Raw genomic sequence first — 26,840 nt, 5'->3', positions numbered from 1 at the left:
ATATGAGGTCAATTACATAGATATCCTGCTTCATGTTACACAAAGATAAAGAAACTATTTAATTTAAATATGACTTTTTATATTACACACATATACACACACACACACACACACACACACACACACACACACACACACACACACACACCAAATAATATACACACTGCCTTGCCCAAAAAAAAAAAAAAAAGTCGCCGCCTGGAATTAACTAAGCGAACTAACTAAGCTAAGCATTTAGTAACTATCCTATTGGATAGTTACTGCGTGTGTCCAAAGAATGGGGTCAGCTGACTACCTGACAATACTAAATGACCAGGTTATTCTATCTATGGATTTTTTTTTTCCTCCCTGATGGCACGGGCATATTCCAAGATGACAATGCCAGGATTCATCGGGGCTCAAATTGTTAAAGAGTGGCTCAGGGAGCATGAGATTGGCCACCACAGAGTCCAGAACCTAACCCCATTGAGAATCTCTGGGAGGTGTTGGAGTGGAGAAGGCTTTATGCAGTGGTCTGACTCTCCTAGCTTCAATACAGGATCTTGGTGAAAAATGAATGCAACACTGGACGGAAATAAATCTTGTGACATTGCAGAAGCTTATCTTAATACCACAGAGAATGCATGCCATAATCAAAGCCAACAAAGTATGAGTGCATGACCTTTTTCTTTTTTTGGTTGCGACTTTTTTTTGTTGGCCAAGCAGTGTATTTCAATATAGGTCACTTACCTGAACCTAGGTGTAGGGGTATAAGGAGGCGGCTGCCATGAAAGGCCTTTGGTAAGCAATTTGGTAAGTGAAGACGCAGTGGAACGAGCAGCAGGAGTGGGTGCTGTGGTGGTGCTTGCTGCATGGTGACTTCTCCTCTGCCGAACAGGAGATCCGACGCAAAGCTTAACCAGTAGTCCAAACAGCTCAGCTAAAGCACGCCCTAATCTTGAAGAAGCTTAAAATAAAAAGATGTTATTAAACAGAAAATTTTTAGATTGAAACTTGTACAGGCAGACATTAATTGTGCTATATTATTCTATCTTACCTGACAGCAGTGGCTTGATCTGTTTAATACGGGCAGCCATCGCAGGGGTGATCTTGGGCTTACCCTTTGGGTCGGAAGTGCTTGGTTCATCAGTTTCCATGGGGGCCAGGGTATCTCCATCCAGCCCAATACCTTCTAAAAGTCCAGTCGTTTCTTCACTGGCAGCTGAGCTTTCAACCTCCCCTTCTAAAATAAAGGAAAAAAAATATGTAAACAGGAAATTGTAATGGTTTAAATAATAGATTAGGTTATTTGGCAAAAGGTAAGTATAAGTTGACTACCATTGGATTTTTGTACTCGCCATAAAAAACATTTCTCTATACTCTATAGTTTTGAAGTTACGGCGAGTACAAAAATTCAATTTTCTCTTTAGTTCATCGACAGACGGAGCACTCCATTAATCATAACTATAGGGACGACCAAAAGCAGTACCAAAAAGAAAATGAGGGGTGGGGAAAATAACCCAAGGCTAAACACAAGAGCCCTAACCGGGTCACAGGAGCTCTACCAGGAAACAGGAGACCCATCTAAAATAAAAATGTAAAGAAAAATATCCCTCAAGAGTGAACAGCCTTAAACCGCAGCCTGCAAAACCTTGTGGCCAAAGGAAGCATCTGCAGATGCCAAAAGTGGATTTTTGTCTAACCGTAAAATCCTTATCTGATGTTCATTGACCGACACCGCTTCAGAATCATCTTGACTATTGGGTTATGCTGCACCCTACATGAGAACACTAGGCAGAAAAAAGCTTTAGCACGCCAATGGGGCAGTCCCAGGGGGTATACTCCCCACTTCCTGCCATAGGCACTCATTTTAGTTGCAAGCAGTGTCAAAAGAAAAAATAACCCAACTCAATAGAGGGGTGGGTGCTGGGTCCTGGGTCCATTAATGAACATCAGAGAAAAGGATTTTATGGTAAGACAAAAATCCAATTTTCTCTTACATTCATTAAATTAACACCGCTCCAGAATCCTCCTGACCACTGGGACGTCCCAAAGCGGTGTCAAACATAAGGGGTGGGAAAAAACACAGCAGAAAAAAATTCCCAAAAGGCTAAACCTAGCCAACCAGATAACATGGAGCTCAATCAGGAATAACTGGAGCTCACCTGAAAAAAATACACCCTCAAAGAGGACTAATCTTCTCAAACGGCGGCCTGCAAAACCTTGCAGCCAAAAGCAGCATCCGCAGATGCCAGAACATCTATTATATAAAATTTTGTGAATATGTGCATAGACGAGCAGGTGGGCGCCTGGCCAACCTGCACCACCGACGCCTGATGGCGGAAGGCCCGTAAAGCACTAAGCGCCGGCGTAGAAAGCACCTTATAGGGAATAGAGAAACCTGACTCTTAATGAAATTAGGCCTGCACCACTGCCCTTCTTGGCCATCTGGAAATGGTCACGGCAGATGCGACAAACCCTTTGCGAGGTCCATGCGTAAGGACAGATTGTAAGGCTGATTTCCTGAATGACTAGGTTGCTGCAAGGTACACCCTGATCGCCCGACCCACATCCAGAGAGTGCAAGGATGTCCAGGCTTAGAACACAGGGAAAGCAACACAATGTTTTCATTCAGATGGAAACCAGAAACAACCTTAGGAAGGAACAACTGACAAGGGTGAAGCACCACCGTATCTCTGAACCACCAGCTAAGGTGAATGACAAGACGACGCCAGCTCAGATACCCTGCGTGCAGAAGTAATAGCCACCAAGGCTACCTTTGGGGACAATGTAATCAGAAGAATCTCACGAATATTTCCGGAAGACAAGTACTGGAGAACCAACCGCACCAAATTGAGATCCCACAGAGGCAACAGAGACCGCACCGGGGAGCCAAGTGGCAAACCCCCTGAATAAAGGTTGAACCAATGAATGTGTAGCCCAAGGATGGCAAAAGACGACCGCCAAGGCCGAAAACCTAGCCTTTGACAGTACACCCAAGGCCAGACGCTGCTCAACACCTTGTTAGAGGAATACCAAAATCCGAGCGACCGAAATGGAAGAGACGCACACCACGCAATGTACGCCTTCCAACGCAATGCTAAAACCTTCCTAGAGGTAGATTTTTTTTTTTTAAGTCTTTTACAACGTGGGAATCACTGATTCAGACAACCCATGGCCTTCAACAGCCAAGCCGTTAAAGCCAGCGACTGCAAAGCAGGATGGAAGATTGGCCCCTGGGCCAATAAATATTCTCTGATAGAAAGTCTCCAAGGGGCATTGGTGACCAGCCGTACCAGATCAATGTACCAAGAATGGCAAGGCCAGTCTGGAGCCACTGAGATGACCGGATCCAGTCTGCCTCGATCCTTCGTAGAAGACTCAGAGGTTTTAGTGGGGAAAAAACGTATATCAGAAGAAACTGGCCCCAAGGAGACACCAGTGTGTCTGATGTCGCCCAGAGGATCCTGAGACCTTGTGACAATTCTCTGTACCTTCCTGTTGAGACAAAAGGCCAACAGGTCCACCTCGGGAGTTCCCCACCGGAGACACAGATGAACCTTAGGAAAGTTGGCTACCTCCCGAACCACCAGGACACTACTTGTGCCCTGCTGGTGATAGACATACGCCACGGCTGTGGCATTGTCCGATAGATCCTTACAAAGCACTCCTGAAAGCGATTTACCTGGACAGGCTGGCAACTGCGGTGACCACCGTCCAGTACAGGGAAAGAAAGGATTATCTAGAGACTATGGATCCTTGTCCCACTTGGCAAGAATCTCTATTTTAGTTACATAGTTTGTGAGGTTGAAAAAAAAAAAAAAAAGACATCAGTCCATCCAGTTCAATCTATGATGTGTGTGTGTGTGTGTTTGGCCAACATGTTTGTTAATACCCGAGGAACTGTGGTGACCAAAGGGTAATGCCATTAATAGAGCATGCTCCTCACCCACGGCAAGCGAAACGCTGATGACCGACATATCATAAAATATAAAGGTAAGCGTCTTTGATGTGGGGACTCCATTCAAAACTTCTGTAACCGCACAAGAAGTACAAAGCCTTGATGTCCAGGATTGGATGTACCTTGCCTTAATTCCTGGGGACCGTAAACAGATTTAACTAGTAACCTTGAAAATGGTCTGATTTTGGAACTGGATCACCCATTGAAGTAGAACTGGAAGGAATTTATCGTTTTAAGTTTGTATTTTATGTAAAATTATCTTTGCGTTACCTCAAGTCTGATCATTTATGGTGAATACAGGTCTTGTGAATAAATATACTTGTATATTCCCTACTGTAGACTGTTTTCACTAAGATTGGGATACGCTTTTAAAAAGAAATTAATAGATTAAAAAGAACTCGTTATACTCGTGCAGAATAATATTCTCGAACGTGTAAAACGCACAACAAACTGGGTGGGCACCATTCCGGGCAGACCACCTCCCTATCTTGGAATGGGGGGTGCTGTGGGTTAGAGGTAAGCTGCGACTCAGGTCGTGTCCAGGACTATGTGTCCTTTGCAAAGCGTTTAACTCGCTGGCCAGCCCCCGTTAGTGAGACTATGTCGCGGCCAACCTAGCGCAGAGCTGAGGCCTGCGCATTCGCTGGCCAAACCAAGAAGACCGTAAGGATCTAGGTATCCAGTCCGTCGCCCAGTCAGGCAGTTGATTGTAGTTCTTACGGGAACAGAAAATAAAATTCAGTTTAAAAAGGAAAAAATGCCAGAATCGGATCTCAGCAAGGAACTAGGTCCTTACTCCTGACTAGGCAGAAAAAAAAAAAAAACTGAAGAGCTAGAGCAGGAAGTGGGAGTATTACTCTTGGGAATGCCCTATGGGCATAATCCAACTCTTTTCCGCCTAGTCCTACTCCTTTGAAGGCCTTACTCGGGGGAACCTACTAGCAGAGAGAGAGACCCCTATCTCTCTGCACCTACTAGCAGAGAGATAGGGACCCCCAAGGACTCACCACTACCAGCCAGAGGAGCGCCGAACCCAGCAGCTGCCATAAGTGCCACCAGTTCATATATCCTGGGAAGCAGGAGGTCCAAGAGCCCAGACACAGCATGGCTCTGGAAATCTCCAGCATTACACTGGACAATGGCAAAATAGCCGAAGTGACATCACTGACTGACTACACAAACATGGACGCCGGACGCTGCTAAAGGCTGGCTTGAAGCCACCCAGGACTTTTCGCTGCGCCTTCTGCACTGGGCCCCCGGCTTTTGCACAAGGTACATTACATACATTAATATGCTGTCGTCAGTTATCCTGTCCCTGTCCTGTATTCCACAGCTGTAATCTGCAAGCCTGGCCATATTCACACACAGCATATTTCTGTGACTGGACGTTTGCACACAACTGAAGGTGGCAGCCAGCACAAATCAATAGCAGGATGATACTGCAGCAGAATGTATAGAAAGACAGGCTAGACCAATCAGATGGCTTGGATGTGCAGCTACCCACATACAGCTGTAGTAGATGAGAGGGATTAGGATGGGAGGAGGGAATCTAGAGGGTACCCAGATCCACTCCAAACTGCACAAAGGGGGAGAGGGGGGACTGTACTTACCGATCCGTGGCGCTCCAGACAGAACTCTTCGCCGCCAAAGTGAGCGAGTTGTTTTCCAAGGGGACGCTGCGACTCGGACCAGCGCCTGGTCGTATGAGACCCTGCAAGTCCCAGTTCACACTATAGCAATGACAGACATTGCATGTGATTCGGAGCGCACTGCTCTGAAAATCACATGCGATGTCTGTGTGATGCGAGTTCAGCCATACAGATTGTATGGCTGCAGCTACCCACATACAGCTGTAGTAGATGAGAGGGATTAGGATGGGAGGAGGGAATCTAGAGGGTACCCAGATCAACTCCAAACTGCACAAAGGGGGAGAGGGGGGACTGTACTTACCGATCCGTGGCGCTCCAGACAGAACTCCTCGCCGCCAAAGTGAGCTAGTTGTTTTCCAAGGGGACGCTGCCACTCGGACCAGCGCCTGGTCGTATGCGACCCTGCAAGTCCCAGTTCACACTATAGCAATGACAGACATTGCATGTGATTCGGAGCGCCCTGCTATGAAAATCACATGCGATGTCTGTGCTATGCGAGTTCAGCCATACAGATTGTATGGCCGAATTCGCATCAATTCAGACAGAACACGCACAGGACCCTTTTTTGGTCCGCAGCGGAATCGGATCGCAGGGTTGTTCACACAAATGCCATCGGATTCATGTCCGAACTGTCAGTTCGCACTGCGATAAGCGAACTGATCTGGGAGTGTCGTTAACTTTGTATTGACATTCCCAGAGGTTCACATATGGCAGTTTGAATTGCCTGCGATTTGAATGTGATGCGGGAACCTGCAGTGGATTGGCAGGGTTCCCACATCGCATATATGTGAACCAGCCTCTGTCTGGGAGGCTATGTCGGGGCAAACATAGCGTCTAGCTGCATCCGTTCGCTGGAGGGCCTGGAGGACCACTGGATCTAAATTATCCAGCCTGTCACCCAGCAGTTGATTGTAGATCTCCTAGGAGAAAAAGCAAAAAGATACACGGGAGAGAGAAAAAAAAAAAAAAAATTGTTGTTAGGACCAAAATATCCCAGCAAGGACCCTAGGTCTTTACTCCTGACTAGATTGAAACAAACTGAATACCTATAGCAGAGAGGGGGCTATATAGCAGCTGAGGACGGCCCATAGACATAGCCAAATTGTTTGTTCTGCCTAGTCATACTCATGCGGGAAGCGCTATAACCCTATAGTCTTGATCGAGCACGGTGTCCATTGACGAACTAAAAAGAAAAGTTTTTTTCTATTTAATGTAAAAGCCATTTCTCTAGTAGGTCAAAGAAATTAACCAGTACAGCATTGCTCCTTCCCCTTGGCAACAAAACTAATATATAAAATAGGAAATTTGTACTCATCGTAAAATTGTTTTCTTTAAAGTCTGTTCAGGGACACAGTCATATTTGTCAGTCTATATGGCTGCCTAAAGGAGGAATGGACACTGGCAAACATCTGTAAGCCAACCCAGATAACCTATCACACTATCAGAATGCCTCAGTTTGTAGCGAACTGTACCAAGAGCATGACCATAAGAAGGCTGAGACCTGTATCCTTCAGTGGACTAGAAGGATTTTACATAAAATACAAAAATGGGCAATTTTTACTTCGCCATAAATTCAATATCTTGGAGTACCATACAGGACATTTAGTCATAGATGTTGGGTTATATGCCACTACCTTCAGGTTACTGGTCACCGGCAAAGAGGAAGGCTCTGTGTCCTGTACAATATTCCACAATATACCCACTACCTTTAGGGAACGTTACAGGATTGTAGTCCTAGATCATGGGATGTACCCAAGCAATAAACTAAGGGCTGGGCAAAATAAACAGCAGCAAACAATGGAAAACAATAGTCAACAGATCAAACACTCCAGACTACAGCTTGAAGAACCTTGCAACTGAATCGCACATCAGTAGAGGCCAGGACATCCACCCTGTAAAATTGCTTGTACCAGATCTGCAAGATCAACTACATTTTGGAGTGGAACCTTCTCTTGCAAAGTATTCGTGGAGAACTTTCACCCCCTCTCTCTACTGACAAAGGTGCAAAGGATGGCAGCTAGTTTGTATTTAGTGAGGGCGTCCATTCACAGGATTCTTAAAAGAAGGAGTCTAGACTAAGATCTCAATCCCCTTGTTAAAGCGATGTTCCACCCATTTTTGTGTTTATTAGAAGTCAGCAGCTACAAAATGAGCAGCTGCTGACTTTTAATAAACATGACCTCACCTGTCCCACGATCCAGCTGGCGGGAGCCTCTGTTCGCTCCCTCTTCTCCCTGTAGCGCCGGCATCTCTAGTGTGGGCACCCCGTCTATGACAGCTTGTGGCTTTACAGCCAGGTGAGAGTCTTTTGCGTGACCTGAGTGGATAGACAATCTTTTGCAATCTCCGTGTCCCAGAAGATTGCAGGGAGGGGGAGAGGAGAAATTCCACTAGGCGGCTCGAGCAGAAGTGGGAGCGGATACCTGTCAAATCTAGGTAACCACTCTCTCCGCCCACCCCCACCAAAAAAAAAAAAAAAGACATGCCAAATGTGGCATGCCATGGGGTCAGGAGGCTTTAAAGCGCAAGTTCAATTTCTGGATGGAAATCCGCTTTAAGCAGTGAGATATAAGGATCTACCGCTTCTGTTATTCAAAGTGAAGGTGTTCCAAATTTCAGGGGGCACTCAAGTACATATCCTGAGTAAATATTGCAAGGACTGTTTTGTTTTTTTCAAGGAGTCATGCATAAAATACCATTGCAAATATTTCATTAAAACAAATACAGTCAACATGAATAAGGAAAAAAAAAAAAAGTGAAAGCCATACCTGCTCTCTTGGCTCCTTGGGGCAGTGGGGTAGTTTTCTCTTCTTTGGGAGCAAGTTTCAGCATGTCGGCCTGACCAAACTCACATCCAGGGGGCAGGCTGACAGTAAAAATAAAGCAAATTCGATTTACCAGCTATCACAAGTTAGATTTTTCAGTTTCACACTCGCCAGGTCTAAACAGTCTGAATGATGAATATATAAAAAGGTTCCGATAGGAGTAACTCATTAACCACTTGCCGACCGCCGCACGACTATTTACGTCGGTGGTCAGCCCCTCACAGGCAGAGCGACGTAGGGATACGTCGCTAGCCTGTGAGGGTCGAGGGAGCGCCGCCAGAGGTGCGCTCCCGCGTGGTCACGGAAAAACACCCCCCGCGCGTGCGTGTGACCGGCGGACCCGATGTCCGCCGGTCAGTCGCGATCGTTGGGAGGAGAGGGCAAAAGGCAGGCAGCTGATGTAAACAAGCCGCCTGTCATTCTCCCCTGTGTAGGAATGGTGATCATACGGTTCTACTATGTAGGACCGTTGATCACTGTTCCTACACCTCAATCCACAGCCAATCACAGTTAAAATCACGCCCCTAGGGACACACATAACCCATCCCTCTCAAAAAAAGTTAACCCCTTGACTGTCAGTGTAATTTTACAGTAACAGTGCATATGTATAGCACTGATTACTGTAGAAATGTCACTGGTAACCCCAAAAGTATCAAAAATGTCAGTCAAGGGACCGATCTGTCCGCCGCAATGTCGCAGTCCCGCAAAAAAAAAAAAAAAAAATTGCAGATCGCCGCCATTACGCGTTTAAAAAAAAAAACAAAAATGACAAAAATCTTTCCCTTGGTTAGTAAACGCAATAACTTTTGCGCAAACCAATCAAAATACGCATTTTGCAATATTTTTTTACCAAACATTTGGTAAAAAGAAAATTGGCCCAAAATGTTAAAAAATTTTGATTAGCTTTTTTGGGGGGGGGGGGGGGGGATTTCATAAAAAAATGTGAAAAATATTATTTTTGCAAAATTGACGCCGTTTTCATAGCGCAAAAAGTAAAAATCGCACAGGTAATCAAATACCACCAAAAGAAAGCTCTATTTGTGGGGGAAAAAAGGACATCAATTTAATTTGGGTACAGTGTCGCACGACCAAGCAATTGTCCGTTAAAGTAACAGTGCCGAATCGCAAAATATGGCCTGGTCAGGAATGGGGTAAAATCTTACAGTCTTAAAGCGGTTAAAAATACGCTCCTTGAGAATTTTTTTGTCAAAGACATGTAGCTAAATACATTTTGGCCTAAATATATGAAAGAAATTGAATATACTGTAGGGGGGTAAAATCTTCCGGGGCTTAAGTGGTTAAAGCTTGTTTATAGTCACATACAGAAAAAAAAAAAAAAAAACAATCCAACCCTTTAGAAGTACCTGTTAGGTGTGCAGAGAGAAAGTAAGACAGTGCTTTCCCACACCAGAGAGCAGTACAGCTGGCTGAGCTTATTCAAAACATTCAGTCCCAACTGAGATCCCCATTGGTTCACAGAGATGGCACGGATTTCACTCTAGTGAATCACAGTAAAAATGAGAAAGAAAAGTTAGAAGAAAAATAATGGTTTCCAAGTTTTTTATTTTACGGTATTTAAGTTATGTAAATATGAACTACCACACTCATTTACAACTAGTCAGTGGCCAGAGCTCAGGGCTGGTTCACACCATAAGGCTCGGTTTCCACTAGTGCGACTTGACACATGTCAAGTCGCACAGCAAGTCAAAACCCATTGTTTTCAATGGGGCCCGTTTCCACTTCCGCGACTTCAGTTGCGGCGACTTCAAAAGTCGATCGTGCACTACTTTTGAGCAGTTTTCAGTGCGACTTCCCTCTATATATGAGGGACATGTTTCACTGAAGCCGCAGTTTACATTCGCTACGAAGTCGTGCTAAAAGTAGCACAACTTCGTAGCCGCACTAGTGGAAACCGAGCCTAAAGGTGCATCCAAGTTCTCCGTTTGTACGTTCCTGCTATGCGCATTTAGGGCAGCCCATTATCTTCAATGGGCTTCCAAATACACAGGAATGTGCAAATAGAGCTGCAGGAACAACTTTTAAACTCATGCCACCCCAGGTGGAACTGCAGTACCATGCGTTTTGGTGCCCTTAAATGCACTTGCACATGCTAAATGTGTGGGAAAGGGAGAAGGCACGCTCCAGCACTGCAAGTGGTGTGAACAAGTCCTAAAGACTACTCTGCAATTTGTCAACAGCTGACTTCAGCCTGGTACACACAGCTTTTTTTTTGTTTTTTTTTCCATTTAACCCAGCAAGAGGAACAGGAAAAAAAAAACATGACAGACCGCCGTACTAACACGCACGATGATAGAGCATTGCTCCCATGACTTCCCATGAATGTAGAATTCTCCCTTAAAAATATTACCCAAAATCAGTTACCGTGGTGATCGAAAGTTTGGGCACCCCAGGTAAAAATTTGTATTAATGTGCATAAAGAAGCCAAGGAAAGATGGAAAAATCTCCAAAAGGCATCAAATTACAGCTTAGACATTCTTATAATATGTCAACAAAAGTTAGATTTTATTTCCATTGTTGACACTTTCAAAATTACAGAAAACAAAAAAATTGTGTCTGCTAAAGTTTGGGTACCCTGCAGAATTTATAGCATGCACTGCCCCCTTTGCAAGGCTGAGACCGGCCAGTGTCATGGACTATTCTCAACCATTGTCTGGGAAGACCAGGTGATGTCAATCTCAAAGGTTTTAAATGCCCAGACTCATCTGATCTTGCCCCAACAATCAGCACCATGGGATCTTCTAAGCAGTTGTCTAGAAAACTGAAACTGAAAATAGTTGACGCTCACAAAGCTGGAGAAGGCTATAAGAAGATAGCAAAGCGTTTTCAGATGTTCGGAATGTAATCAAGAAATGGAAGTCCCCACCTTCGCAACTCGCGGGACCTTCAACACCATCACTTCATCCCAACTTCTTCATGCAACTTCTTACATCCCTCTCTACTTCATAGGTTTTGGGAATGCCCCTATCTCAGCCTTCTGGGATAAACTTCTTTGCTTTGTCTCCCGTTTGCTGGGATCACCTCTACCTAAGGATGTTTATGCTTTGCTTTTTGGCTATCTGGACACGCAACTTAACTCCACCCCCCCCCCCCCCCAAACACAGAGCATCACTTCAGAAACACAAACCATGGCTCTCCATATGCTATATGCTAGCACGCAGAACCATACTTATGCATTGGATGGACACCTCCCCTCCAACAATCACTGAACTGCAATCGGACCTCATAGCACTGTGGAGCAAAGACTGCAAGGACCCTGCACTTCAGCCACATCCGACCCCCCTTCCATTCCAGTCCAAGTGGAATCTCTTTGCTTCTGTTAATTGCCCCTCCCCTTCACCCTAGGGGACCTGAGTAATCCACCTTGACATGCCACTGTTAATTGTTCGTCCTGCAACATTGCCTTATTTTGGTTTTAAGATGCTAGTCATGATAAATGTCACTACTTTATTGAATTACGTGCCTCCATACTTATGACTCCGTCTGCCTTACCACTTGTTTCTTCGTTATAGCCATGTATGTTTCGTTTGCTCATAACCCCCCCCCCCCCTCCCTTCCTCTAACCTGCTCTTTCCCTTCTCCCTTCCCTCATACTATGAGTGTCTCCCTGTGGGACAGGTTCTCTGCATTTGGTAATGTCTCAGGGTTAAACCTGAAGCTTGTTAGTACGCTCATGTCATGGACCAAGTGCTTTTCAGTTTCAGTGTTTTCTTGACATATGTTCGTATCTTTGCACTGCCACTCTTCTTGTATATTTGACAAGTTTCAATAAAAGTATTGTTAAAAAAAAAAAAAAAAAAAAGGGCAGTCATCAGGAACAGTGGAAGTTAAAGCAAGATCTGGAAGACCAAGAAAAATATCAGACAGAACAGCTCGCAGGATTGTGAGAAAAACATTTAAAAACCCACGTTTGGCTGCACGATCCCTCCAGAAAGATCTGGCAGACACTGGAGTTGTGGTGCACTATTCCACTACAAAGAAATACTTGTACAAATATGGTCTTCATGGAAGAGTCATCAGAAGAAAACCTCTTCTACGTCCTCACCACAAACATCAGCGTTTGAACTTTGCAAATGAACATATAGACAAGCCTGATGCATTTTGGAAGCAAGTTCTGTGGACCGATGAGGTTAAAATTGAACTTTTTGGCCGGATTGAGCAAAGGTACATTTGGAGAAGGGGGACAGAATTTAATGAGAAGAACCTCTGTCCAACTGTTAAGCATGGGGGTGGATCAATCATGCTTTGGGGTTGTATTGCAGACAGTGGCACAGGGAACACCTCACGAGTAGAAGGAAAAATTGAATAAAATGTCAGCAAATTTTGGATGGTAACTTGATGCCATCTGTGAAAAAGCTGAAGTTAAAGAGAGAATGGGTTCTACAAATGGATAATGATCCTAAGCACACCTCGAAATCCACGGGGGATTACATCAAGAGGCGTAAACTAAAGGTTTTGCCATGGCCTTCGCAATCTCCTGAGCAGTGCGTGACAGACAGCCCAGAAATCTCAAAGAACTGGAAGACTTTTGTAAGGAAGAATGGGCAAAGATACCTCAAACAAGAATTGAAAGACTCTTGGCTGGCTACAAAAAGCGTTTACAAGCTGTGATATTGAAAGTGTAAATGATGGAAATAAAATCTTAACTTTTGTTGGCATATTATAAGAATGTTAATCTGTAATTTGATGCCTTTTGGAGATTTTTCCTTGGCTTCTTTATGCACATTAATACAAATTTTTACCTGGGGTGCCCAAACTTTCGATCACCACTGTATACTTTTGACGATACAGATGAGACCTCAAACCTATGTTTTATTTGTGCGTTACCATTCACACAGCATACCTAAAAACACCATACCCATCCAGAAAAACCTTTTCTTGCACCCATCTGAAACACTGCCAACCTCCTCATTGAACCATCGACTAGAGGAAGCTTTATTCACCTGTGTCCCCTGCCCAATGAGAGCGCTTTGTTGGCTGGCAAGACACGCTCACTGGACAAAAGATCCAGTGGTTGAGGCTTCGTGAGTCTCCAAACAGGTTGGGAAGTCTAGACCTCCATTGCCAACTGAAATCTATTTGGAGTTCTACTGAACAAAAAGTGACTTCCCTGTAGCAGGGAGGTAGCTTCTTACCTGTCCCACTCGGCAAGTATGGACAAACATCATAATGTAAGCATGGGCAGCTGTAAGGGCATGAAGCAATGGTGTTGCCTGGGCTGAGAGGGTAGCATCTGCAACATTCCCTGCCGAGGCCAATTCTCGTAACAACACAGATCCACCAGGTGCCTCAATTGGCCGATGTAGAGGATCCAGAGAGGAAAGTATAGAGTCCAGTTGAAGAAGTCCTTCCTGAAGGACCTTGGGCTCATGAGACAATGTCTAAAGAGGTTAAAAAAAAAAAAAAAAAAAAAGAAAGTATATATTTTTTCACTGAAAAAAAAAAAATATTTACCAGCTTACCATATAAAACCTTAGTGTAAGATCCCATCTTCTAGTACAGTATTAGAAAGCGGTCAATTGGGAACACAAAGCAGCATTTTTTTTTTTTTTTAAGACACTTTAGGACCCGGCAAGCTCTGTGTACCTCAAGTGCGTAAAACAATTCTCACTAGACTTTTTGAAACTTACCAAAATAGATTTGCATACTCCAGCCACAGCCTGGCAGGCAGCAGATGTGGGGAAGTCAATAGGTAGATTAGGAAGGCCCAAAATGGTGACCAGTGGGAGAAGGCCTTTTTGACTCACAAATTCCTGGCAGTGATCATCTGTTGTGTTGTTGCTCAGTATCGATTCAACAAATTTCATCTGTGAAGACAACATCAAGCAAAGGAAATGCAGAATCAGAATAAAAAAAAGTTATCACAAAAAATAACCACAACAAATACACGACCGTACATAAAAAATAAAATAAAAAGTCACAGCAAGATATTCTCTGCTAGGAATAAACTGGACTTTGAGAAACAGAATAAGTTTACAATGCTTTCACTTTAAAGAAATCTGAACTATAGAAGCTGTGACCAAAAAGAGGCAGTCAGAGGGCGAAGGATCAGTTACCAGTATTGCCTGTAGTCTCTACTGGAAGCTGATCTACCCATTACTACAGGACTTCCCTTATCTTGTTCTTACTGTCTCGCTGTATGACGGTGGCCATCTTGGTAGATTACAGGTGAAATCTTAATTCACTCTCTTAACCACTTGCTGACCGCCGCAAGTACATATACTGCGGCGGACAGCCCCTCACAGCCACTCCCGCTCGGTCACGGACCCCAGAGAGACTGAAATTTTTGCCCATTCCTCCTTGCAAAACAGCTCGAGCTCAGTGAGGTTGGATGGAGAGCGTTTGTGAACAGCAGTTTTTAGTTCTTTCCACATATTCTCGATTGGATTCAGGTCTGGACTTTGACTTGGCCATTCTAGCACCTGGATATGTTTATTTGTGAACCATTCCATTGTAGATTTTGCTTTATGTTTTGGATCATTGTCTTGTTGGAAGACAAATCTTCGTCCCAGTCTCAGGTCTTTTGCAGACTCCATCAGGTTTTTTTTTTCCAGAATGGTCCTGTATTTGGCTCCATCCATCTTCCCATTAATTTTAACCATCTTCCCTGTGCCTGCTGAAGAAAAGCAGGCCCAAACCATTAAGCTGCCACCACCATGTTTGACATTGGGGATGGTGTGTTCAGGGTGATGAGCTGTGTTGCTTTTATGCCAAACATAACGTTTTGCATTGTTGCCAAAAAGTTCGATTTTGGTTTCATCTGACCAGAGCACCTTCTTCCACATGTTTGGTGTGTCTGCCAGGTGGCTTGTGGCAAACTTTAAACAACACTTTTTATGGATATCTTTAAGAAATGGCTTTCTTCTTGCCACTCTTCCATAAAGGCCAGATTTGTGCAGTATACGACTGATTGTTGTCCTATGGACAGAATCTCCCACCTCAGCTGTAGATCTCTGTAGTTCATCCAGAGTGATCATGGGCCTCTTGGCTGCATCTCGGATCAGTCTTCTCCTTGTATGAGCTGAAAGTTTAGAGGGACGGCCAGGTCTTCGTAGATTTGCAGTGGTCTGATACTCCTTCCATTTCAATATTATTGCTTGCACAGTGCTCCTTGGGATGTTTAAAGCTTCGGAAATCTTTTTGTATCCAAATCCGGTTATAAACTTCACAACAGTATTTCGAACCTGCCTGGTGTGTTCCTTGTTCTTCATGATGCTCTCTGCGCTTTAAACGGACCTCTGAGACTATCACAGTGCAGGTGCATTTATACGGAGACTTTATTACACACAGGTGGATTCTATTTATCATCATTAGTCATTTAGGTCAATATTAGATCATTCAGAGATCCTCACTGAACTGAGTTTGCTGCACTGAAAGTAAAGGGGCTGAATATTTTGCACGCCCAATTTTTCTGTTTTTTTTATTTGTTAAAGTTTGAAATATCCAAAAAATTTAATTCCACTTCATGATTGTGTCCCACTTGTAAATTCTTCACAAAAAATTAGTTTTATATCTTTAAGTTTGAAGCCTGAAATGAAATGTGGCAAAAAGGGAGCAAAGTTCAAGGGGGGGCGAAAACTTCCGCAAGGCACTGTATATGTTAACAGGGCACATACTAACAGTTGGGAGAGAACAGTGCAAAAGATAAGCAAAATCGGTCTGCTGCTTCTCCAAAAACTGTCCAGTTAACTACAGTGAAGAAAAAGTAAATGCGGTCTCCTGCCCTAACAGACAGGCTTCTGCTGTGTGGCAGACCTGTAAAAAACTAAGAACTGGATGGGCAGAAAAACAATCTCGTCAGGTAAAACCTTTCATATATACACTGCTAAAAACAAATTAAAGGAACATTTTTAATCAGTATTGCATGAAGTCAATTAAATGCCTGGGATATTGATCCGGTCAGGTAGGTAGCAGAGGGGGTTTTTTATTTTAATAAGCAGCTGAATCAGATTAACAGGTGCACTAGATGGGCAACAATGAGACATCATCCAAAACCGTAAAGGTTTTACAGGTGGAGGCCACTGGCATTTTGCCCTGTGCTGTCTGGCACCGTGGACATCGATTAGCATTTGCCATTGAACACCATAAATTGGCAGGTCTGCCACTGGCGCACTGTGCTTTTTCACAAATGGGAGCAGGTTCACCCAGAGCACGTGACAGACGTTACAGGGTCTGGAGAAGCCGGGGAGAATGCTTTTGCTGCCTAGAACATTGTTCAGCATGACAGGTTTGGTGGTGGGTCAGTGATGGTCTTGGGAGGCATATCCATGGAGGGATGCACAGACCGCTACAGGCTGGACAATGGCACCCTAACTGCCATTAGGTATTGGAATGAAATCCTTGGACGCACGGTCAGACTCTACGCTGATGCAGTGGAACCTGGATTCCTCCTGGTGCACGACAATGCCCGGCCTCATGTGGCGAGAGTATGCAGTCAGTTCCTGGAGGATGAAAGAATCAATACCATTGAATGGCATATTGTGTTTCAGGTCATCTGAGGCCGCCAAGGTTGCACCTCAGTCGGTTCAGGAGCTCAGTAATGCCCTAGTCCAGATTTGGGAGAAAAAACTCCAGGACACCATCCATCATCTCATTAGGAGCATGTCCTGATTTTGTCCGGTATACATACAAGAAAGTGGGGCATACAAACTACTGGGTAACATTCTGAGTTGCTGCAATAAAATTTCAGCAAGATGGACTAGCCTGCTTCATCATTTCTTCACTTTTATTTTTCGAGGTATTGTTGCATTCAACCCTCTGTAGTGTGATAATTTAAATTTCCATTAAACAATGTAGCATCCTTTTCTTCCTAACACTTTACCCAGCATGAGATTTTTATTTCCCCATTGAGACCTTTCATGTGTTCCTTTACGTTTTTTGAGATATATAGCTATATATATATATATATATCTTTATATATCTATCTATATATGATCGACCGATATTGTTTTTTTAATGCCGACACTTGGTCATCGGATATCGGTATCGGCCAATATTTTCGGACATTTAAAAAAAAAATTAATTATTTCATAGGTACTGTTGTGGAAGGGTCTGGGGGTCCAAAAGACCCGGTGGGACAGGCGAGCCATGGAAGGCAGCGGGAGGGGAGGGGGAAGGCATCCCCTCCAGCTCCTTGTAATGATAGCTCAGCGGCTTATGAGCCGCATCGGTTGTCATTACAAGACAGCCGACCGCCAGCTATGGAACCCGGTACTGGGGTGATGCCTCTAGCTGCAGGCATCACTCCAGTACAGCACTTTCCCGAAATATCGGCAATATTGGGAACCTCAGGGGCCGATTCCGATATATCGGGGAAAGTGCATATTAGCGACCGATATATCGGTGTTGCCGATAATGGGTCAAAAAAAATATATATATATGTGTATATATATAAAATATATATATATATATATATATATATAAAATATATATATATATATATATATATATATATATATATATATATAAAATATATATATATATATATATATATATATATATATATATATATAAAATATATATATATATATATATATATATATATATATATATATATATATATAAAATATATATATATATATATATATATATATATATATATATATATATATAGCGGTTTGCGTGGAGTTGAATCCTATTCAATGGCCACTGTGTGCGCACACACACACACACACACACACACTATAGGGTTGATTTACTGAAACTGGAGGGTGCAAAATCTGGTGCAGCTGTGCATGGTAGCCAATCCGATTCAAACTTGAGCTTGTTCAATTAAGCTTTGGGGGGAAAAAAAAAAAATACTGGAAGTTGATTGGTTTCCATGTAGACCCCCACCAGAGTTTGCACTCAAGTTTTAGTAAATCCACCCTTATGTCACTAAATGTAACAGTAGATCACAAAATATTAATTCATTCAAGACTTTGTCCATTAGGCTACTAAAACATTGGACAGGTATTCGATTATGAAACTCACCACATTCAGGATATAGTCCATGAGGGGAATTGGAATTCTTTCCTCTGTTCCTACCACACTAGAAAATAAATATACTATTAAAAATGAAATCGAAGCTGAAGGCAAGCAAAGCTCAAATAAATAAAAAAAAACATATTTCACAACTGGGGAAACACTTAATAGCGGTTATAGAAACAAAGGGCAATCTCTTGTGCTTGAATATAGCAGTCAAAAGACAGACCAATACACATTGCCATGTAGACGAATATCTTCGTTACCAAAGTCAACAGCACAAAAATACAATAATCGTGGTATTCAGTGGCATAACTAAAGGGTTACTCAACCTTTTGTCCATATCGTCACACTATAACAGAGGGTGGAGTGCCTTTTTTCTTGTTCATTTTGAAAGTCGCCCACAATATACACAGTGCATCCAGAAAGTATTCACAGTTCTTCACTTTTTCCACATTTATTTATGTTCCAGCTTTATTCCAAAATGGATTAAATTCATTATTTTCCTCAAAATTCTACAAAAATACCCCATAATGGTAGCGTGAAAAGTTTGCTTGAAATCTTTTAAAATGTATTAAAAAGGAAAAAAAAAAAAAAAAGGACATGTACATAGGTATTCTCAGCCTTTGCTCAATACTTTGTTGAAGCACCTTTTGCAGCCTCAAGTTTTTTTGATTATGATGCTACAAGCTTGGCACACCTATTTTTGGGCAGAATCTCCTATTCTTCTTTGCAGGACCTCTCTAGCTCCATCAGGTTAGATGTGGAGCGTCGGTGCACAGCCATTTTCAAATATCTCCAGAGATGTTCAATCGGGTTCAAACCTGAGCTCTGGCTGGGCCACTCAAGGACAGTCACAGAGTTGTCCCGTAGCCACCCCTTTGTTATCTTGGCTGTGTGCTTAGGGCTGTTGTCCTGTTGAAAGATGAACCTTTCCCCCAGCCTGAGGTCCAGAGCACTCTGAAGCAGGTTTTCATCAAGGATGTCTGTGTACATTGCTGCATTCATCTTTCCCTCGATCCTGACTAGTGTCCCAGTTAATGCTTCTGAAAAACCTTCCCACAGCATGATGCTGCCCCCACCATGCCTCACTGTAGGGATGGTATTGGCCAGTTGATGAGCGGTGCCTGGTTTACTCCAGACATGACGCTTTCCATTCAGGCCAAAGAGTTCAATCTTGGTTTCATCAGATGAGAAGATTTTGTTACTCATGGTCTGAGAGTCCAAGTGCCTCTTAGCACACTCCAGGCAGCTGTCATGTGCCTTTTACTGAGTAGTGGCTTCTGTCTGGCCACTCTACCATACAGGCCTGATTGGTCACCTCCCAGGCGAAGGCTCTTCTTCCCCAATTGCTCAGTTTGGCCAGGCAGCATGCTCTAGGAAAAGTCCTGGTAATTCCAAACTTCTATTAACGGATGATGGAGGCCACTGTGCTCATTGGGACCTAATGCTGCAGGAATTTTTCTGTACGCTTCCCCAGATCTGTGCCTTGATACAATCCTGTGTAAGAGTTATATAGGCTTGGTTGGTGCTCTGACATGCACTGTTAACTGTAGGACCTTCTATAGACAGGTGTGTGCCTTTCCAAACAACTGAATTTACCACAGGTGTACTCCAATCAAGTTGTACAGACATCTCAAGGATTATCAATGGAAACAAGATGCACCTAAGCTTAATTTTGAGTGTCATGGCAAAGGCTGTGAATACTTATGTTTATGTACATGTGATTTTATTTTTTATTTTTAATAAATTTGCAAAGATTTCTAACAAACTTCTTTCACGTTGTCATTATGGGGTATTGTTTGTAGAATTTTGAAGAAAATAATAAATTAAAAATTATGGAAGAAGGCTGTAACATGACAAAATGTGCAAAAACGTGAAGCGCTGTGAATACTTTCTGGAAGCACTGTATTTAGTTAAAACAATGCAACCAATACAAAATTATCATAAGGCATACATAATCATTTTTGTGTAGGCACACTTTTTCCAATGCATCACCTTGGTGTATCTAAAGATGGGGTGGAATTTTAGGTAATATCTTTTCTAGCTCTTGGGGTCCAATAGCAGCGCCAAGCAGGGCACCATCATTAGAGGTGCATGAATTTCTGTTAAACAGGTGGTACACCTTCCTACCTCCTGGTATGTAGACATATAGATAATGTGGGGAATATTCTCTTGTTTAGGGCTATCCAAAAGGTTGTCCTTGGGCACTTTTCAGGTCCACAGGCCAAAGCACATATTAGCACACTGTGGATCTTCAAGATAACGTAACAATTAAGATGACAAAGTTATTAAACTTAGCGCTGCTTCCTAAAAACAATGACAAGCGCTAGTAGTACATAAAGTGTCAGCGCAATCAAACTTCCATCAATGATAGTAAGGTGCCAGTGCTAGTGATGTCTTCTCATATAGGATTCAGGTGAAACTCTGTGCTCCCCTCCTGAGTGAGTCCCTACTCACCAGCAATATGATTAAACAGCGTGGTATATGGATGATGGATGGATCTAGCTCCTTCCTTCTCTAGCAGTAAACAAGGCTCTCCGCATAATGATGGTATACGTTCCAATGAAGAGAGAAATAATAATAGCATGATAGGGTTTGCTTTATTGAAAGATGAAAGCATAAAAGCACTTACAGCAGGTAAAAAAAAAAAAAAAAAGTTTGCGCATGTAACCCAAAAGATCGCCGCCACAGCGTTCAGGTCAGCTGTCGGTTTGGCATCTGTCCAGGGTTGATGCGTTTCGCTCCTTCCACTGGCTGTGTTCAGATGCTGGGGGCACTCGTAACTGTTTCTCATAACTTAAACCCCTTATACCACACCCAATACCTTCCACTCCTCCCCGTTACCTCCTATATACAAGGTTCTGCATAATTTTCTGTTGGAGGCCGAAGTGGTGCGATAACCATATTGGTAGACCCTATTGTGTGAATACTACATCCTTCAAATGATTACACGCTTATAACAATTCCAAAATGATGAACATTAAATCATTATGAAGTGGCTATACATAAAGTTTGATCAATTACAATGTGGTCCCACACAAATATAATAGATTATATATGATATATAGGGTAGATTATCTTTTACATAATAATTCTACCTACTGTCTATATGGACAGCGTAACCCATGCTCATACATTTACAAAAGTATACTAAACCATAGCTGCTACAGATGAATACACAATATAAACCTACAAAAAAAGTAAAAAAACAAATGTGATTTTTGACTTTAAAAACTCCATTTCTCTGATGTTCATTGATGGACAGAGCTCCTGACCTTCTTAACCATTGGGTTATACTGCCATCTACAGGAGTAGATCACTGGGAAGGAAAAAAAAAAAGTATGGCTACGCCTATGGGCAGTTCCTAGGGAGTATACTCCCTCTCTCTGCTATAGGTACTCCGATTTTTTTTTTGCCTAGTCAGAAGTAAGGACCTAGTTCCTTGCTGGGATCTCTGGTCCTGGCAAATTTTTTTTTTTTTTAGCTCCTGTTTATCTTCCTGTGAGATCTACAATCAACTGTGGAACTGGGCGACGGCCTGGATAATCTAGATCCAGTGGTCACCCCAGTCTGGCCAGCGAGCGCGCGCAGACCCCAGCATCCGTGCAATGTCAACTGTGACATAGCCCCACGGGACGGGGGGGCAGGGTGGAAAGGCCTGGGAGTTAACCGCCTCACGAGGTCGCATATGAAAGGGTCTCAGCCCGAATCGCAGAGTTCCTCCTGGCCGGGCAACAGACCCCGTCCCCCATTTAGATGGCGAGGGGTTCTGTCTGGGATGGTGCCCGCCTGGTTCCTGGTATGGTAAGTAGCTGTACCCCCCACCCCCCCCCCCCTCTCCACCTAGAGGGTTATGGGGACAGGCGGACCCCCCTGGGCTCCCCTTCCTCCCATTAGGCACCCCCCTCATCGGTCTAGTGGTCCCTATGGGCCATATCGCCCCCCCCCCCTTCCTTCACTGACGCTGGGTCTATAGGGTGGCCTGGACCATGGCCTAGGGTGAGGGCACGGCCTGGTTAGAGGGTGGGGAACGGCGCCGTCGGCGACCAGGTGTGGGGTGGGATTTGGACTGTACCTGGTGGAGGCTCCAGCCAGGGGCCCCCCCTTCCTGTGACATTTTCTGAGGCCTAGGGATCCCTCTTGGGTCTCTCAGAGCCTTGTGATGCCACCATTTTCCTGTAGGCTGTGTGCTCAATGCAATGCGGCCATCTTTGTTTGGTTTGCCTTTTAAAATAGTGACGGCCATGACAGTGGAGTCCACTGAGCAGCGACTTAGGCGGCGGGAGCTCCTCCTCATCTCCTGGTGCTGACCCCTGGATCCTTTCATTTCCTGATCTTTGCACGTGTAGTGCATATTCTTCTGCTGGCTGCGGTGCCTGGTTTTCTGCTGGGTGGCAAGTTTGGAGGGGTCTACTCCCCTCTGCTGAGGATCGATTAGGTGCTCTGCTACTGGCGACCGAGTGGTGCTGCTGGAGTGGTGGGGGTGTCCCTGGGGTCCCCCAGGTGACTCATGGAGTCTTTGGAGCACAGCTCCCCACCTGATCCCCTCTCTGAGGCTGCGAAACCTCCGAGTCCCATCCATCCATCGAATCACTGACGGCGGTCCTGGAGTCCTTTGTGTCCCAGGTGAAAATGGCTTTTGGGCGACGGGCTGGGAAAAAGCGCACCCTGCCATCCCCTGCCTCATCTGATCCTGAATATGATTCAGTTGCCGCGGACGTGGGTCACCCTGCTGGATTGGTTGAGCCGTGAATCAAGTTATACTAACTACACCCTAGAAACGCAAATGGCCGCTCCTTATGACGTGGCAGCGCTGTTGCACTGTGGAACCGGGGACTTCCTTCTGCCCCTGCGCAATAATCTGCTGCTCAGGGATACTGTGATGGCATGGAGGGAGATGCGAAAGCGCCTGGGCGTGCCTCAGCGCCTTTCCCGATATCTGCCTACCCAATCATCCCATGTTTCCACAGGCCCAACAGTGCTCCGCTTATGGGGAATGGTCTAAGAGGGGGTTACTCAATTTGTTCAGTTGTTTAATGTTCAGGATGGTAAACCCCTCCCCTATGCTGACTTCTCGGCCAAGTATAACCTCCCGACAGGTCACTATCTATATTACCGGCAATGCATTAGCTTTGTGGACTCCATCTGCCACTCTCCCCACCACTGTTTCCAGTCTTCGCTCTTGGATACCTGGATACAAAAATTGCAAACACAGGATTTCACACCTGTACAAACCTTTACATATGGAACTTTCCCAAGCAGGTAGAAAAAAACCAGGAACAAGGTGCTGCATTCGGACACCGCTCAGCATCAAATTTTATCGGGATACTTGATCACCCGCAAATACATCACAAATGAATTCTGGAGCGAGCAACAATTTAAAATCCTGCATGGTGCGTATATCCCCCATATTCGGTGGTCTTTGGATAGCTCATCACTTTTGCACACTTTGCAATGAACATGTCACACCCCTCCTAGCTTCACAAATTTTGGCTCTGCCACATCATATCTCTTTCTGGGATAAAGTGTTGAGATACGTGGCCAACCACACGGATCTGCTATTACCGAAAGATATTTATCTCTTGTTGTTTGGAAATCTATCCCATTTGAGCCTAGCTTTACCAAAGCAGACTAGGAAACTTTATCACCCACATGCCTTGGCTGATATCATGCCTAATGATAACTCGCAGATTAATACTCAAACATTGGATGGATACCTCCCCACCCAAGCTAACCGAGCTAATTAACGATCTACATCTTCTGCGGGATCGGGAAACAACAGGTCTAACTCAAGGATCTTCCAATAGCCGCATCCGCTTCATCAAGAAATGGTCCTACTTCCCCACCAGGGACAGCTGATCCCCTCCAGATATGACCTAGGACCTCATCTTTTGGTCTCCCTGAAACTCTGAACGCTACCAATTAGAACGGTTGACACTTCATTCCAATAACCTCCCTAGCCCTAAAAGGAGTCAAGTGTCAATGAGAGACAACCTTTTGTGCATTATAGCTGTATATCAGTATTGTTAGTTGCGATATGACTTAACCTTCTCCAGAGGTAGTTGGCATTACAAATATCTGGTGCCTCACACAATGTCGTATTGAAGTACATTCCCTATTGCAAATGTATGTTCCTTCACCCCTCTTGGTCCCCCCCCCCCCCCCAATCTCACCTCCCCCCTCAACATCTCCACTATTTCCTCCCTTCCCCTGCCAATTTGCTTTCCTTACTTTCTTCTCTCCGAGTACCCGACCCCATATCTTCCCACCTGAGATGTGAACGGCCGAAATCGCCGAAACGTGCGTCTCGGCCCAAGACAGGATCTCGGCCACTTCCTTGGCCGCCCAGGCACTCTTGGTGCCCCCTTGGCGATTTATGAAAGCCACCACCGTGGCGTAGTCCGTCTATACCCGAACCAGACAACCCTGAAGCTGAGTTGACCAATGGAACAGGCAGAGTTTGATTGCCCGGAGCTCCAAGACGTTTATCGGTAAAGAGGCCTCCTCTGCCGACCATGTCCCCTGGGCACAAAGTGTGCCCAAAACTCCACCCCAGCCCGACAGGCTGGCATTCATGGTGAGCACCATCCACAGCAGGGGCCAGAAGGACTTGCCTTGTGTCAGAGTAGGTGACAGGAGCCACGACAAAATATCCGATCTTGCAAGATGGCTCAGAGAAATCCTCCTGTCCAACGACTGAGGCGTTCTTTCCCACCTGGCAAGGATCTCTGCTTGACGAGTTCTCGTGTAAATTGAGCAAATGGAAGGGCTTTGGATGCCAAAACCATCAGACCCAGGGACCGCATATAGGCCCATAGAGAGGAGAGATCGTTGTCCCTGAGGGACCAGATCTCGTCCCGCAGGGTCCGGAGTTTGTCCTCCGGGAGAAAGCCTTTCGCTTGCGGAGTCCAGGACCATCCCCAGGTATGGGAGGCGAACCAAAGGAGTCCTAGCCAACTTCTGAAAGATAATGGTCCACCCGAACTCCTTGAGCATCTGAACCGTGACCAACAGATCGCTTGTCAAAGTTGCACACTAGTTCGACCAGATAAACGAGGACCGCAATCCCCTTTAAACGCAGTAAAGCCAGCACTGGAGCCAAAACCTTGGTGAATACCCTGGGAGCCGAAGCGAGACCAAAAGGGCAATGCCACAAACTGGTAATGCTCTTTTGCCACCATGAAGCGGAGATATCTCTGATGACCCTCGCAGATAGGATGTGCAGATACGCATTCAGTGGATGGAGGCCAGGAAGTCCCCTGGATTTAACGACTCCACCACTGACGTGATGGATTCCACCTGCAACTTCTGTACCCTCACAAAGCGGTTCAGAGACTTCAGGTCCAGAATCGGATGCACTTTGCCCTCCTTCCTGGGGACTGTGAACCGGTTGTAATAAAAACAGTGAAACCTGTCCAGTGAAGGCACTGGCACAATGACTCCTTAGACAAGAAGATCTTGTACCGCCGCCCCTGAGATCTCTGAAACGATCGGTAGTCAGATGGAGATTTGATGGAAAGAACCTGTCAGCGAGGAGAGATCGAAAAGCAATCTTGTACCCTGAACGAATCAGTTTGTGAACCCACCTGCTCTGAACTCTGGACAACCAGGGTTCCTGAAAACGCAGACTGCCCCCCACCCCTGAAACGGGTTAGGGCGTCCCTTCGGCTTACACGACCACATGAGGTCTTGGAAGGATTTTCCTTTATCCTGTACCCCGAAGGCACGAAAGGACCCACGATGAGCTTAAATAGATGGGCCCCGCCTAGCGCGGGTGAATTTTCCCTTAGAGGCATGGGGCAAAAGGGTACTCTTACCTCCCGTATGCCCCTTATTCAACTCATCCAGAGTGTCCCCAAAGAGAGGACTCAGCACATAAGGGACATCAGACAGTCTTTTTGGAAGCGTGATCAACCGACCAACTCTTCCGCCAAAATAATGCGGTGGACCGCAACCCCAACCGCAGACAACCATGTGACTAAAGGTACATCACGGCCTGGGTCACTTGATACACCATGTCAAGGGCAGTCAGAGGTCGATTCCGCCACCAAGGTGCTCCGAAGCACCTTGGACTATGCCATGACAGCTTGAGAGACCATCACCGAGGCAAACAGGTTTGAGGAGGAAGTCTGCCACCAAAAACATGTGGCGGGAAAGCGTCTCCACCTGCCCATCTGCCGGATCCTTGAACACCGGAGAGTCTTCCGTCGGCATCAAGGTGGATTTATTCAACCCAAAAACAGTGTGGTCCACCTTAGGCGACACCGTCCAACACTTGTCCACAGGATCCGGAAAGGGATATCGGTAGTTAAACCGCTTAGGCGCCACCAGCATATGTTTGATGCAACACCATTGGTCGTTCACTATTTTATGAAACTCATCGGGGCAGGGGAAAACCTGACTCAACTTCTGGGCTTTTCGGAACCCGAAGGCAGTCCGCAA

General features: G+C 44.8%; 1 protein-coding gene across 1 annotated transcript in view; it reads right to left on the bottom strand.

Annotated features, from left to right (window-relative positions):
- Positions 1-26,840, bottom strand: part of HUWE1 (HECT, UBA and WWE domain containing E3 ubiquitin protein ligase 1) — a 484,118-nt gene that overhangs the window by 335,284 nt on the left and 121,994 nt on the right. Inside the window, exons 22-28 of the mRNA XM_082264230.1 lie at positions 18,405-18,462; positions 14,063-14,239; positions 13,568-13,813; positions 9,779-9,912; positions 8,358-8,455; positions 1,037-1,222; positions 730-946 (exon numbers count right to left, since the gene is read on the bottom strand). Of these exons, the coding sequence (XP_082120356.1) occupies positions 730-946; positions 1,037-1,222; positions 8,358-8,455; positions 9,779-9,912; positions 13,568-13,813; positions 14,063-14,239; positions 18,405-18,462 (1,116 nt within the window). The remainder of the gene's footprint in view (positions 1-729; positions 947-1,036; positions 1,223-8,357; positions 8,456-9,778; positions 9,913-13,567; positions 13,814-14,062; positions 14,240-18,404; positions 18,463-26,840) is intronic.

This window comes from Pelophylax lessonae (genome assembly GCF_965119305.1).
Source record: "Pelophylax lessonae genome assembly, chromosome: 7".
Classification (NCBI taxonomy): Eukaryota; Metazoa; Chordata; class Amphibia; order Anura; family Ranidae; genus Pelophylax; species Pelophylax lessonae.
This window is presented reverse-complemented; position numbering and strand designations above follow the sequence as displayed.